This window comes from Mizuhopecten yessoensis, unplaced genomic scaffold, assembly GCF_002113885.1.
Source record: "Mizuhopecten yessoensis strain PY_sf001 unplaced genomic scaffold, ASM211388v2 scaffold3627, whole genome shotgun sequence".
Lineage (NCBI taxonomy): Eukaryota > Metazoa > Mollusca > Bivalvia > Pectinida > Pectinidae > Mizuhopecten > Mizuhopecten yessoensis.
Window position 1 is genome coordinate 1,029,057 of NW_018405139.1, and position 16,461 is coordinate 1,045,517.

Consider the following 16,461-nt stretch of genomic DNA (forward strand, 5'->3'; position numbering starts at 1 on the left):
TGTACTGAGGACTACGTCTGTATATACCTAGTGTACTGAGGACTACGTCTGTATATACCTAGTGTACTGAGGACTACGTCTGTATATATCTAATGTACTGAGAATTAGTTGTTCATCATCTAAAATTTCATCATTTCATTGTTGAGAATATGAACAAAATAACATACATATTCGAAGTCTTGTTATAGTCTTTAAATAATGAATATATACATTACCACTCATAAAAGAAACAATTGATAATGCATTTAGTTGAAATCAACAACGATTTTCCAGACCACGATCACCGAGTTTAACGCCATTTTTCAGCAACGTATTTCTGTTTTACACCGCGTGCTGATGTATACATGTAACTAGTTAAAGGCAGAAACTGTTTAATTTATTTGGCAAACCTCGTTGACTGTAACAAATATGTGTGAAATTCAACCTGTGTTTTATTGTTATTTTTCGACTTGCTGACATTAAATAAAGCTTGTCTTATTAGTATTATCTCATTCTGATCGAGTCAGTAAATATCAGAGATCAACAAAAGCAACTTTCTCTTAAGGTGGCTCCACACTTTCGCAATTAACCAGCAAAATTCGTTGAAACTTTCATATAATGGTTATGCAACTACGTAGAGTTGATTTTATGAAAATCTAAACATTCCGATAGTTTGGGGACTTTTTTGGAAAAAATACCAAAAAAATGAATTTCGTCAATTTTAATATTTTCCGGGGTTTTTTTTGTGTGTGGCATTGTTCGGAACAATAACAACAATAATAAAATGAAAAGAAGCATTTCTAATTAACCCTACAAATATTTTATTTATCGCAAAATAGGTAACACATGTTACACAAAGTGTTTTTTATTGAATTTGTACGGATAAAAGTGATTATCTACAAGCTAAAAGCAAACAGAACACAACGATCTATACATATAGAATGGGAAATTGAACAAAATATACACAATGGCTTTATAATTAATTTATTTTACATTTTACAATCACTTCGATCCGGGTGAGAGTTATCTTCCTTGAAAAAAGTCGGAACTTTTTGCAGAGGGGTGACATTTACACAATGACAGTTGTCTCTGTTTACATATAACAAAAATGATGGAAATAAATCAAAAATATGATATCAAAATTATCAATTTATTGTTCTTTAATGGAACCAAATTACCCTCAGTCATGTACACTTTGGACATCATTCCACAGTCCGCTAACTCACGGTATATTTATAATTACATGTCAGGTACATATGTGACCAGAGGCTATCGCATGGTATGCCGTTCTCACGTGCACTCACACATGCATTTCATAGGTATCTTGATATTTTACAAAACATTATTTTCACAGAGTAAGTAGACTACATTTGTAAACACGATTTAATCGACAGAGCGAAACTCCCTCAACAGCGAAAATCGTAACGACCTCGAGCTTATGAACTCGTGTAAGCACGTGATATGCACATGTGAGGTCGGTACGTCCGCATTCCATGTGTTTCCTATATGACCTTCTTGAGGTCGTCTGGTCTCATGTCACTGTCTTCCCGTGAGTCTGTTTATGTCTATGAATTGGAAAGCTTTATTCCTGAAGTACGTGTGATTATACATTTCCCGGTAAAATCTCGATATCGGGTGTTGACATATCATCGGCACGCACGTGTACTATTGTTTACCAGGGGCCTGTTCGTTTATGCGGAACAACCGGTTTGACCGTTTATAAATGTAACAATTCCGGGTATAAATCCTGGCGGACCTACAAATGTGTATGCAAGACTTGCAAGGCTTTCTCAAGGCTCGCCTGAAAGCAGCATCAGATTACTAGGTCCCACCTTATTTAATAAACGAACAACAGTGGTCCGATCGGTTTGACCGTTTAAACGAAAACGGCCCAGGTGTTAATATAATTTGCACTACGATATTGAATGCCCGATACGCAATACGGAAATGACGACACGGTGTACATGCACATTTCGATCAAGATAATTGAGTCCGAGCTGTACTTTTTCCGGAAGTACGTCACGAAAATGGACGCTGATGACGATGTGTGGAGCCACCTTAAGGCTTTGCCTTTTCATACTTAGATAACAGGGATTGGCAAAACACCCACATGTATTTCACGTATGTATTGCATTGTCCACCTCTAGTATTTGTGCACCGAACCGTGACGGCATATGACCCTCTCGCTGGAGCCAATTTAACTGTACTGCGCTTGCGTGCTATCTCAAAGACCGGTTTCTGGTATCTAAATCTAATTCCGTGCTAATACTGATGTTGTGTACGACAAACTCTGTGATGTTTAGGTGTTTTATACGGCTTCTTCATTAATCTTAATGTTACATGTTATAAAACCTAATGTCTCCAGAAGTAACAATTAGTTACATTTGATGTTCCCCAAGTTATCATCAGTTAAAATCGACTACATCTGATGTTACCTAAGTTATCATCAGTTAAAATCGACTACATCTGATGTTACCTAAGTTATCATCAGTTAAAATCGACTATATCTGATGTTACCTAAGTTATCATCAGTTAAAATCGACTACATCTGATGTTACCTAAGTTATCATCAGTTAAAATCGACTACATCTGATGTTACCTAAGTTATCATCTGTTAAAATCGACTACATCTGGTGTAACCTTCGGATATAAGTTACGATACTGACTTCCTAATTGCAGTAAGTTACAAGTGAAGTCACTTAAGTACATGTGTTACGCTTAGTAATATTTAGTTACAAGAGACCAAAGCCCATGTAGTTCTCTGGGCATATTACTGGAGTGCTTGGAACTGCTGACTCCAGTTGTCGGGTTCCAATTTTATCCTGGCAAGTCCCGTAAACAAGAGGCTGTATGCCATTTCTGTTATGTAATTTGTATTCTAATATATGTGCTAGTATTTCTTTTAATATAATGAAATTAATGATCTAAATAGCACAGGGAACTAAAATGCAATATATGAGATATTTCAATAGCTATGTCCCTGTGGTAGCCCATTTATGTTGTTATTTTGATAAATAGTCTGTAGTAATGTAGTTACCCCTATTCCGTCTTTGCATATTGCAGAGTTATCTTCTCTTGATAACAGGTATTGATTATTACGTCACTTGTTTAAGAGAGTAACGTCATCAATTTTTGAGAAAACGACGTGATTTTCTCACACAAACCAATGACGTAACAATCAATCCCTGCTCCCAAGAGAAGATAACTCTGCAATACGCAAAGACGGAATAGCTACGCCTGGTAACATTGAGCTACACTTTGATTTACAATTTTTTAATTTTCAATGGGCTTTACGGTGTTGCGATGGTTCGTGTGTAGGATTAATTTGTTAAACTAGTGATTGTACAAATTGAACTTATTAACTCAGAGGTTGTACATATTGAACTTATGAACTCAGAGGTTGTATAAATTGAACTTATTAACTCAGAGGTTGTACAAATTGAACTTATTAACTCAGAGATTGTATAAATTGAACTTAGTAACTCAGAGATTGTACAAATTGAACTTATTAACTCAGAGGTTGTACAAATTGAACTTATTCAGGTAAATCCAGAGATTGGCAACTTGCGCAGTTCTCGTAAACCCACGCATGAGCCTGTTTTTCTCGAAGCCGCGCATGTTCTGATATAAAAACTACGTCACATAATGATAAGGCTGTAGCACTATTTTATGGCACGGTCGTAGGTATGACTGAACTCGTCCGCGTATGATAAACCTCACTTTTGACGGAGACTTACTTGTATAGTCACGGCATAACATATTTCATGTACAATTAATAACGTTTGTTTCCTCGTTTATCTTCAAGTGGACAAGAACAGAAAGAAAGTGAGGATTAAGGAATATGACATGGACAGTTCAGGTCAGTAACAGATCTAGGTTTGAAGGCTAAACGTGTGGTGTGGATGTAATGTTTTCATAATGACAGCGGTTTTCAATAATCTGTGACGGGTTGAATTTATGGTGATGTATTAATTTTTAAACTCGGAGAAGGAAAATGTTTTATTCGCCGAAAGTCAAAATGGCGCTATCATAACGTTTTAGCATGCAATTTTCATGCTAAATCAACGTTGAAGATATCTTGTATCGGTGATGATTTTTCATTTTTCAAGAACATTTTCATTTATTAATGTATTTTTAGAATTTATTGACTTGGCGGTTTCCGTCATCAACTTAAAACCACCATGTAACTGCCCATTACAAAGATTATAAGATAACAGTAGTTTATAAAACACGTATTTGGTTTTGAGGTGTTGTGTTTATCTGTGGTCTTATATATTTCTACAGTGTCTATTTAACGTTAATCTGTATTATTCTGTTTACAGGTACATGCATTTCTGTACATTTCTGTACATTTCTCAAGGATCAAATATTGTTGCAATTGTAGGCAGTTTATACACCCCATAGATAACTTAATCGCCAGGATTGGACCAGATTATATATTGATCTATCCATGTATAGACTGGAAACCGAAGTGAACTCTGAACGTATACACCGGAAACTGGGAAGCTTTTATGTGAAAATTGCAAAACTGTTTTTGGTAATTTCATCGATAGAACAATTTATCATCTCGACCAATCATTATAATTTAATCCTAAAATGTGAAGGCAACTCTTTTCTTTCAAACAAAACGTTTGTCATTTTGATTCACAACTGAAATAGTATTTTTATGAATACGTGTAGGGCAATGATTTACATGCTGATTAAAGAAATGCCTTGTTTTAACACGCACCGATCTAGTTGGGCCGGAGCTTTTAATAGGCTCCTTTACATCTTGCCATGCACAGATCTTCGCTAATTGTTGAGAATGTTTCCTTGTCATTTATTATAAAATCAAGCATAGTGCTAGAGTGACCAATTCAATAGCATGTAATCGCAGACGAATATTCAAGTGTGACAAATGACCGCTTTTTGGGGGGAAAAGTAATACTTTGTGTATGACGTCATCAAAATATGTTCTCATTTTTTGTTATCACTTGATAGAGTGTAAAAACACAAAACAATAAAAAAAAAATGGTTACAAACGATATTTTTTCAAACCCCTAAGCGGCGCAAAGCGCCGCCGGGGTTTGATCTGTAAACACTTTATCCACTTCCTGTGCTTCCCCATGCTTGAAAGCCTTCTGGGAAATTAAGGCCGCATACTGTCTTCAAAAATATGATGGTCTACGGTATCGGTATTTATTAGTTTGCACGTAAGAGAAATATCATTAATTCTCCATTTGATAAAAAAAAACAAACATTATATCTTCACGAGTAAAAACTTCACTCTTAGTATTGTCCAATCTGAACGGTACATTAGTTTCTCTGCGTAGATTTTCAGTTTCAAGTTTAGTTGAAGTGACGGCAGACTAAATGGTTGTGTTGTCTACCTTTGCAGCATAGATCAATGTTTTTTTTACTTAACTACACAATTTATATCATTTTTGTCAGGAAATTTTACCAGATAATACTAGCAAACGTCAAAATTGCAGTGAAAACCCATTACAACTTTGCGTCAAAAACTACGTGACACATTCCCGCGCTTTTCTGTATAGCAAATTTGCACAGCGTGACGTGAAAAAAAATAAAGAAATAGAAAATTTCATGGTTTTCCCGTTCAATACAAAATATTTATTTCATTTGTATAAAACGAATATGTGATAACAACCAAAATACCAGCGTTGTGGCAAGATGTGTTTTCGTAGCAATCTCAGTCGAGAAGTAATAACAATCATTCAAAGGGGCGGGGGTTACGATTGACGTTTTAACCTAGAAGATGATTGATAATTTATCCAAAATAGTCAAATAGGTACATTGTCAAAAGAAAAATTTGCAAAAATCGCTGCAATTTTAACAAAAGGTATAAATGATCTTTTATGTTAATCATCTTAAGTCCCGGTTTTTCTCTCTCAGAAGTGACAATAGTGCAAAACGTAGGGATATTGAGCATGAACGGAATATTCTGAACGACAAAATTAATGTCATTAACAATTTATAAAATTATAATTAAATAGATTCAAGTATGCAGGATCCGTTCCTTCGTGGTTGATGGACTGTCAGTAAGTCGTTTTCATAAAAGGGTTTGGTGTCCAGCAGCTTTGCTGCATTTTCTTGTTAAAATCGTAACCAATGGAAACAAGAATACTCGTTTACGTAGTTAATTTTACATAGGTTGTTAAGGACCTATATATTAATGGTCGGGTGGCGCATTGGGTAACGCACTCGCCTTTCTCGAAGACGGTCGGGGTTCGGTTTCCCAAGGTATGGGGCACCTGCCCCACCACGTGGGTTTTCTCCGGGTACTTCGGTTTCCTACCACATTAAGACCCTCCGTGCACCAACATCCGGGCCAACAAGAGTAATCAATATAACTTTCTATATTATTTCAGAATTGTTGTAAATTAAATAAAGTTTCTATCTATTAAAGGATTAACTTGAAGATATTTTTAACATAACAAATATATTCAAGTTAATCATTATAATTTAATCTACTATACACAATCCCTATGGAAATCTACTTTTTTTGATGGACTCTTTATCAGTCAAACAAAAGCGACGTTACAAACGGCGACGTCATTTTTTACGTTATAGGCTGATAACATAATTGTTTAAGCCAATTAAAATGCTCGTCACCAGCAAGATTAAATTATTTATCTATAATATACAAATAAAACATAATTGTATTGAGTCATATCATTGATTTTATTGGCTAAAACCAGTAATTTGCACATTGTACAAGACAGTGCCAGACAAAAAGAGCATTGTTATTTTCTCTTTCTTGACAATGGAATATCAACATTGTCAACTGGCTTACGTGTGTGGCTCGATGTACCTTTGCATTTACTGAGATTAAAAAGTCCTGGCTGTCACCTCGTTTTGTAATTCAATATGTAGACATGATTTTCTTCGAACTCCCTGGGGTGTAATTTAATAAACTCTTCCTTTGAATTATGCATTATATTTTATTAATATGTATTCATACGTACAGACAATGTTAATCTGGTCAATTGATCGGCAAATGAAACAGGTAATATTTGGTAGTTGCATTGAGTCCAACTTAAGTAGAAATTGAAATATTTAAACATATAAAGCAACATTTTAGACCAACTTATTTGCTAAATTACATTAAACCTCAATTACAGAAAAGTTCGGAAGTGATTAAAATATTAACTAGAAGTTACAAAGTATGCAATGTTTTTCACCAAGACTCGTGTTACATTTCAGTTGGGTTGAAAGATTACTGAAGCATGAGTAACTCAATCATAGAGCTTTTGTCGGTCTGTCTAAACAATAAATTGATATCAATATGCAGTGTGTGTGTGTGTGTGTGTGAGTGTGTGTGTGTGTGTGTGTGTGTGCATGTGAGTGTGTGGGTGGGTGGGTGTGTGTGTGTGTGAGTGTGTGTGAGTGTGTGTGTGTGAGTGTGTGTGTGTGTATTATTGCAGGTAATTTAGTAATTTGCTCAGGCATTTAGTTAATTGATTTATCAATACTGTAAATCCTCATAAAAAAAGTTACAGACACACCCTAAAGAATCAGAATTACAAAGTATTTATGTTGGAAAAGTAGCGATGACTTTGCAACATTAATACGGTCGAATAATTTGAATCGAAAAATGCGACAAGATTACCTACATGTAGCCAATTTTACAAAACAAAACAGTTCATTTGAATGCAAAATTTAGTAAAGGGCTTTCAAGTTGCAAGTGATGAACATATCGGAAATAAAAAAAGCTTTATGAAAAAAATCATACTTTTATCGTCACATATCTAAAGCAATTTTCTTTGTTCTCCTTAACTTTACAAGTGCAGAGAAATATGAAATATTACATGATGACATAATGTACAGTCATAATGGACAGATTTACAATTACTTGTATTTACCAGGAAAACAGTGTTCTTTGATCACAGATGAAACCTGACACAGCTTTTAAAACTGTACTGTGTTCTGGTATTCAAAAAGCTACGACTGTTTTTACAGTGGCTCATTTAGTTTATTGCAACAGACGTGTTCGTGCTTTCAGTGATGTCCGCTATGTCACATGAAAACATCGGGCTTTGGCAAAATTCGGGAATTATTGTTTTGAGGGTTCAAAAGAACAGCTATCCTGGCATGTTAGAAGCAAATGCTTGAATATCATTAAACTAACAAAAATATGAAATTATCAGCATTTTATAACATATATATATATATATATATATACCCTTTTGTGGAGCAGTTAAAGGTACCACATCTGACTTAGGAGTTGATGAAACAGACAACAATAGCAGAAACCCAATTTTCTTCATTGTTGCGTTATTGTTCTATTGATCAGTATACAATATTATTTAGTGCTCTTGCATTAGTGAAGAACGTTTCTTTGTTTTTACTCGATAAATCCTGCTTCACTCGGGCATGGCCCTTGTGAATTGTGTTTCCCCACCACAGGGCCTCTAAATGTAATAAATTGCTGGAGGGGTTGTCTGTCTGTCAATGCATCTATCTGTCCATCTGTCTGTAGACAAACTGAATATGAATAAAAACATGAATTAGAGGTATGTTCCTTGGTTAAAAGAAAAAAGATTGGTATTTCCCCTTCTTAAATACTGCACCAGTTTCAATGATACACGATGCACATACTACTTAAATGGATGGGATGTGAACGATGCGGCTGATTTGTCGAAGCGTCTTTCTCCATGAGTGAGGCGTGAAAGTGCGTGATATTGCTGACAGTGCGTGATAGTAGTGCGTGATACTGCGTAACAGTGCGTGTTCGTGGAATAAAAGTTTCAATACCAATAACTGGGCGCAGATCAGCAGTGAAACATCGTATATACGTGATATTCTATAACTTAACTCGTGATAAAACAGAAAATCAAGTGTGGATATCTCCTACGTATATACAAAAACACATGTCCTTAGAATAGTTTGGTTTGGTTAGATTTAATTTTGTTTAACGTCCTATTGACAGCTAAGGTCATATAAGGACGTGCCTTCATGTGTGTATTGTATGCGTGCTTGCGTGGGTTTATGCAGGAAATAGGGTATGTTGGTGTGCTTGCCTCCTTGCGATAGCGCGGATACGATGCCAACTTAATAGTGCTATCTCACTGAAATATCATGCCGAAGGCACACAACACAGCATTCCGCCCGGTCACATTATATTGATAACGGGTGAACCAGTTGTTGCCATTCCCCTTAATGCTGAACGTTAAGCAGGGAATAACAACTATCATTTTTAAGGACTTTGGTATGTCCCGACCTGGGGCGCTAGGAAATTAAAGGTCGTTAAAAGTAGAAAGAAAGATAAAGATCCCAAATATTGCAATGGGCGCAGCAGATTTATTTTGGTCGCCTTTGTGTCCCCAAATAGAGGACACCAAAGCAAATCCCCAATCCTGCAGGGGGTTCCACATTAGTCGCCTCCTACTATACATGCAGTGGATAACAGCAGGTGTATTCTTTTCCTGATTCCCCACATGCACGGGTGCCCTAAAATAGCTCGCCTCCAAATGCTTCATTTTCCAAAAAGTAATCTGTCTCCAAAATTCTAAGTGTTTCTTAGTGCACTTCCTACACGTGATTGTATCAATTTGTATTAATTAACATTATTTAATTAATCAGAACTAACGAATGATTATTCAGTACATATATTAAGTGTTGTATTCAAATCTGTCCTCATTTAAAACTTATTAATGACAGTTTTACGGGCTGCTTATTTAAAATTGCCAGTAGCGTATAAACTTCTCTTTTTCTATTTTCTTCAATGAAGGAAGATTATCTGAAACAGTTGTGTTTGCGCATGCGTATGATATCAATGGGTTATATATTTGGTGTTTCAGGACGACGATCAACATTACCAATAAGCAGTACTTCCGCTGTAGCACTCGTGCTCATCGTCGGGTTTTCATTTGGATTTATCATAGCTAGTTATACAGGTTCCTCCTTAACGACTGTTGATATGAAGAGTGAACCCCGCCCAATGGAGATCGAACTATCCAATGACGATAACTTAATCCAACCAGAGGAAGGCCGAAGTAATACAAATAGCAAAGGATTGGACTCGAATAGCATTCCACTCGCTGATAAAATTCCTGCCAATAGCGGAAATAACGTCAGTAACAGAACTCAATCACCGGAAGCGAAATCTACTGCGCATCCAACGGTCGAAGGACTGTCCAGATCGCAACATCCGCCTCCTGGAAGTAAAGAATCGTTCAAAATTGAAAATTTACGACGAAAAATTCCAGCGTCTGAGGTTGGTATTGCTATAAGAAAAGACATGAAAAGATATATTTGTAATGGCTACGGTCCAAGACTAGGAAATCTCATGTTCCTGTACGCCACATGTTATGGTACCGCGTACGATTTCAGCATGACACTCGCCCTTAACAACGGAGACTATATATATGGTCCCTTTGAGGGGATTCCTAAACCCAAACAGCCAAAATCGCGATATTGCAGAGGAGGCCAGAGGTCTTTTAACGAAGTCAAACCAAGATTTTATAAGAGATTTAACATTCAGAAGACAGATAAGTATGTAAAATTAAACGGATATTTGCAATCTTGGAAGTACTTTGCAAATTCTTTTGATGATTTGAAGCAGCAATTTACGTGGAGAAAGAGCATACGGGAAGCAGTTGTGAATATTATCCAACGTTTGGTCAAAACTAGTTATCCTAAAGACGACTTTAATTCTGTAACCACCGTCGGAATACATATAAGGAGAGGGGACTACGTACATGAACATCGACCAATGGCGGATAAGCCCTATATAGAGAGTGCTAAACAATATTTCTTGAGCCGATACCCTAAAGTTTTATTTATTGTTACCACTAACCCTGAATCCGAAGCTCGAACCTGGTGTACGACAAATGTTATTAATGGTACGGGGAAGACAGTGTTTTCTGGAGCGAAAAATGACCGCTATGTTGACATGGCGCTCTTGTCAATGACTAATCACGTGATAATATCTACTGGAACATATGGGTGGTGGGCGGGCTTTCTCAGTAACGGAACAGTCATACATTACGATTGGATTCCGAAGAACCACTATAAATTCAATAGGGAGGATTATATTCTGCCGTACTGGATTGGAATTAAAGCAACAAAAATTGATTGGAGCAACTCCCAATTTAGGACAATCAAACCACTATAATTTCTACACACGGAGAAGGATAATGTTATTTTTGCGATATTAAGAGTTAAGTGAGATTCGATTTGTGATACGTTCTTTGAATGGTTAATTTGCTGTGCTCATACATGTAGATATATTTACATCATTGCCAGCGGAAATGCATTTCATTTGAGTATGAAAGCAAAAACTCTCGTGAAGTAACACGTGGTTTAATTATGATGACATGGATTAACCTTGCTCAATGAAAGTCTTCGTTTCGCAAAACATGGAGAATGCCCCTGCGTCAAACACTCAAATGACTACGGTTAATTATTGGCGCCAATTTTATTTAAACAGGACTGTTCCGCCGATCTCTTTTTAAGGACGACCCATATACAAAACGCAGTTAATTAGTTAATTATTTAAGAACAAATAAATCAAATTAAACAATTGTTCTTTAGTAAAAATATTAACATATGGATTGAACGGCGTTTTCTTTTATTTTCATGCCGGTATGAAAATTACACAAAACGCCGTTCAATCCATATGTGTCATTCGATTGGTTCTCTACGATACCGTAAGCAATATTTCGTTTTTTCGAAACAACTTGAACAGGAAATGGATGTTTTAGGGAACGAATGAGATTTCGTGTACTATTATGAGGTATTGATTTTATGTCTTTTGGGTTTTTTTCCAACCAAATAACACATGTACATTATATTTGCATACACCTTTTCGCGTCTTAATACATAACGTTTAACTGCACAATAACGGATAAAAGTAAAATAAAAGAGAAAGTCTCTAAGAGTTTCACAATGGAATTAGGAATTTTAAAATTATACTACCTGCCTTTATAATAGTTTCACGCTCCACAAAAATCGTTATTATGTTTTTTTATGAACAGATCTTGATCAGAAGATGATTAAAATTCAATATCTATTTTACTCAAATCATCAAAATCTTGAAATTAGTAATTCTATCTTGACATAGTAATTCTAAAAATAAAATGTTTGACATTATGACTTTATAATCAGAAAATACAATCAGCACTAATCGACAATTTTGACTCGAAATACTTGACAATTTAGCGAGCGGCAGTTACATCTTTACTTGGAATTACGGAATGGTATTTAATTTTCTTTCGTCCGATTTAGGGAGAATAAATATGAATTCCTATTGAGACAGATTGTTGTTAGTTTCTCAAAGTTACTGCAGACTTTTTAGCACAATTGGCTTTAATTAAGCATTAAACTGCTTTCAGATTTTTTCTGTAGGCAATATATTTACATTTGCAGTTGCATTCATTTAAGCAATACATGTTTTAGAAATACCACACATCACTATTGATGGCAAACTTAATGAAGCAGGGCTTTATGTAAGTTTGTCAGCAATAGAAATGTGTTTTATAGGACTATTACAATATTTGCTAAATATTCAATATTTGTATTTACATTTTGATAGAATAGTTATGCTTTATTTAGTATTTCGAACAGTTCTTTTAACAACAAATTAAGTGATGACAACAATGAAATTGATGACGTCACAAAAGAGATCGATGACGAGACAATAGCAAATGTTGCTATAGTCTCATAACAACATTTACCTTCTCAATGCATTGTAATAGAAGATACAGAGCAAATGTAAATATATTGCCTTGAATCGCATCTGAAAACAGTTTATTACTTTTATTTACATTTTGACTTGTCTTTGTCTTAATTTTCAAATCAATAACGACATAAAAGAATTGGAAGAATCACACCAAGAATCAAGACATGTTTGATTATAGGAACAGTCTATAGCACGTTACTTTTGATGTGACTGAACTTTTCAAATATAGCCTGTAGAAGCAACAATCATAAAACAGCGTTTCATCAGTTCGTACTACATATGTAGCTTTATGTCATATTTTGTATTGAAACAATGAAAGAAATCACAAAAAAGTAATTATAATCATAATGAGTATTTACATTGTTTGTCAATGACGTCATATCGCGGAGGTCTGCTAAATTAAAAAAAAATGCGTAATGCGGTCGCCACGGACAGCACGGCGCAGTGCAGTTATTTGTCGGTATTGAAGGAACGTTTTACAACTTGAGGTGGCAAAGGAACCAAGAGTAGATCATGATATTGCTGTTCTACTTTATTGTAAAGCTTGATGTTTGATCTAGGTGAGTGATACTGATAGCAACATTTCAAACGAAGTTGAAAACGGATATGACGCACTGTACTAACGGTACTGGCCTTATGGGAGGGCGACGAGAATATTCAATACGACTTTTTAAACCTGATATTTAATTTCGGTTCTAAAATTATACATACAATATGGTACACGTATGTGCATTGTAGATAAATATTATAACCATGGTTTTACGGTGGACACTTCTCGTCCAAACGATAGTCAAACGTGGCTTCCGATTGTTTTGTTTACTTTTGGGTCACGTTCGTATTACTACTCATTTCGGTTCAGAGTCTTATGCCCAGAAAAGTTGCTTGCTTGGTTAACATACTGACATTGATCAACAACTTGTAACTTGTTTACTGTACTGTCATTCTCTTCCCCTGTCCGAAAGCGGTAGCTTGATAGCTGTGAGGGAAGACCGGTAATATTGCGATTACTTTGAGGTATGAGATTAGGGCAGTCTTTATTTTACGATAAGAATAGAATATGTGTAAAAGAGATGTATCGTCAGTTACATGACTAGAAACTGAATCTAACACGTCAGATAAGTCATTTATACACTCGAGATAAAGGAGGCCTAAAATAGAAAGTTTGTGATATCTTCCGGTTTTACAATACCTTATGAGAAAGAGTGTTTGAAATAGGTAACTGTTGCCCCTCAGATAGAGAGTTTGTATACCCAACCAACAGCTCATCAGACGTTCCCTATGTTTTTTTTCTTTATACACAAACAATATAATCATCGAACGTGTCGCAACGTTTCAAGACCGACTGCAGGTCCCTTTGTCAAATTATGACTGGGTGAGTGACTCAATCATATCTTCACATTTAGGGGCCAGTCGGTCCTGACCCGCTACGACACGTTTGAAACGTACATTGTATACAAAGAAAACCCTTGATACGGGCCATATATATGTCATACTCAGTATGCGTGAATTTGTTTTCCAATAGGTAATGGTGGTATAATACTTTTTAAGGGTTGATATAAAGTTTTGTTAAAACAAGGGCGAATGATCCGGCATAGACTCAGTCTGGTGCTTGTTTAAATGCATTTTTCTAAAGAAACAAAGTTGTTGTGTACCGTAAATATGTTATAAAACCACGATTTCAAAACCTTGCCAAACTGCAGAGAGCAAATAAATAGATCAATAATACGACAGAGAAAGCCTACCACTCTTCGTTTTCTGAACAAGGTTCAAAGCTTTAGGATGAAATCAATATTAACAAGCAAATAAAATAATCTCATAACATATTATTTATAAAATTATAACATCTTACCAGAGACATGTAATCTCTAATATTTACATTCTGTATGCTTAGACCCATTGACAAAAATTACATTCATAAATGCATAACACAGGTGTTCATAGAATCTCAGCACGTGGGAACTGATAGTAACCTGATCACACTGCGTAGTAATACACTACAAAAACTACTCACTCGGAACGACCGACCTAGATGCTTAATTCTTACATCTTAAAATATTATTGAACTGTGCTTTGTGAAATATCCACGTATTCACGTGTCCTGTGCTACAAATAAACATTGAATATGGAACTACATTTTGTTGTGTTATTGTTGTTGACGGTTGCTAAGATCTCTCACGATAGTGTCACATTTCCCCGCGAAAAAACACTGTTCTCGCCACTGCGTTGCACCCGTGTATAAGCAGGAACAAACCCTGTTTATTTGTTTTATTCGTTGTTATATCGATCCACTGAAAGGATTCGTCAATGTAAATATAAGGAATGATATTTATTTTTTCAACATTTATGAGGTCATAACAACAATGGGTTTTTGGACATATTTTACATGAATCGCTAACGCGATTCATTCAATATGTCCATAAACCCATTGTTGTTATGACCTCATAAATGTTGAAAAAATAAAAATCATTCCTTAAATACAAGTGAAGGGAGTCCCACTTTATTATGGAATATGTCTTAATATAATATTTAAAGGATCCTCGTGTCACCACTGCCAAAAAAATGAAAACACATTTTTCATGCATGACTAATGCTTTGATAAACTGTTTTTGAAAAGAAAAGTATACTGCAGGACTTTTATGAACAATCAATGGAGATGAAATAAAAAAAAAATATATATTCAGTCTGGGATTCCAACCATGGACTTCAGATTGTTATTCCATTGGTGAAAACGACTGTGCTACCTGGTCAACGGAATTGTACGGACAAGAAATGTGCTACAGTTAGATCCTAATGTTGGTTAATCAAGGGGGGGTTACTGTGTATAGGGAAAACGGAAGTGTAATAATAATAATAATTCGAGGTTCTTATATACTGCTTTATCACAACAAAGTTTGCCTTTGCAACCAGCCAATATCTTTCTCAACTCCCTGGGGAGCATACAGCCGGAGCTGCCATTTCGGCGCTAACAGCTAGCTTTCAACAATTCTAGAGCTGTCCAACCACGTACTCATTTACAGCTAAGTAGACTGGAACAAACAGAGTAAAACATCTTGCTCAAAGATACAACACAGTGCCGTGCCGTGACTCGAACCCGTAACCCTTCGGTCACGAGCCCGGCGTCCTACCACTAGACTAGCGTGTCTCCTGGTCCACGTATAGAGGAACAGTAAACCTTAAACGTATTTATTGCCAAACCTGGACAATCCAAACGTGAACATCCATTACACATTCTCACCGCTTCCTTCTTAATTCAGGCCATGAATAGTTGGGGGTTTTCTTCTGATAAATTTGTGTTATTTCCACTACATTAGTATTTGTGCAAAGTCTTATTGTGTTATAATCCATGTGCATGCTTTAGATTAATTCTGATCGTTTTAATTTTTATATTTGATATTAATGTAATGTAGATGAATAGAATCCTCTAATTAGTTGTAACTGATACTCAAAATTAGTAATTTTGTTTGCTTAATTTGATATTTTCATTCACACTTTCCAATTGATCTATGTTTTATATAGTATAATTCAGTCCTAATATTTTGTAAATGTTTGTAATTCATTTAGTTCTAATATATTGGTTTACTGTTTTTTTTCTGACAAATACGGCAGTGTTCTTTGTTTACCTGTATTTACCACCTACGTCATGAGATACGAAAGCTGCGGTAAGGTCATGGTATTGACCTCTCCAAGTAACCAATCAGCACGCCTGTATTTTCCATACAAGGTAGAGTGATATCTTTTAGCTTCAGTTATAATATATATATCTATGTTGTCAATTATTATGTTTACAAGAAAGTATTATA

The 16,461-nt window shown here is 35.5% G+C and overlaps 1 protein-coding gene across 1 annotated transcript in view; it reads left to right on the plus strand.

Moving 5' to 3' along the window:
* The window catches only part of LOC110447822 (galactoside 2-alpha-L-fucosyltransferase 2-like), an 18,514-nt gene extending 7,062 nt beyond the window's left edge, over positions 1 to 11,452 (plus strand). Inside the window, exons 2-3 of the mRNA XM_021493761.1 lie at positions 3,785 to 3,838; positions 9,780 to 11,452. Of these exons, the coding sequence (XP_021349436.1) occupies positions 3,785 to 3,838; positions 9,780 to 11,095 (1,370 nt within the window). The 3' untranslated portion in view covers positions 11,096 to 11,452. The remainder of the gene's footprint in view (positions 1 to 3,784; positions 3,839 to 9,779) is intronic.
* The last annotated feature ends 5,009 nt before the right edge of the window (positions 11,453 to 16,461 follow it).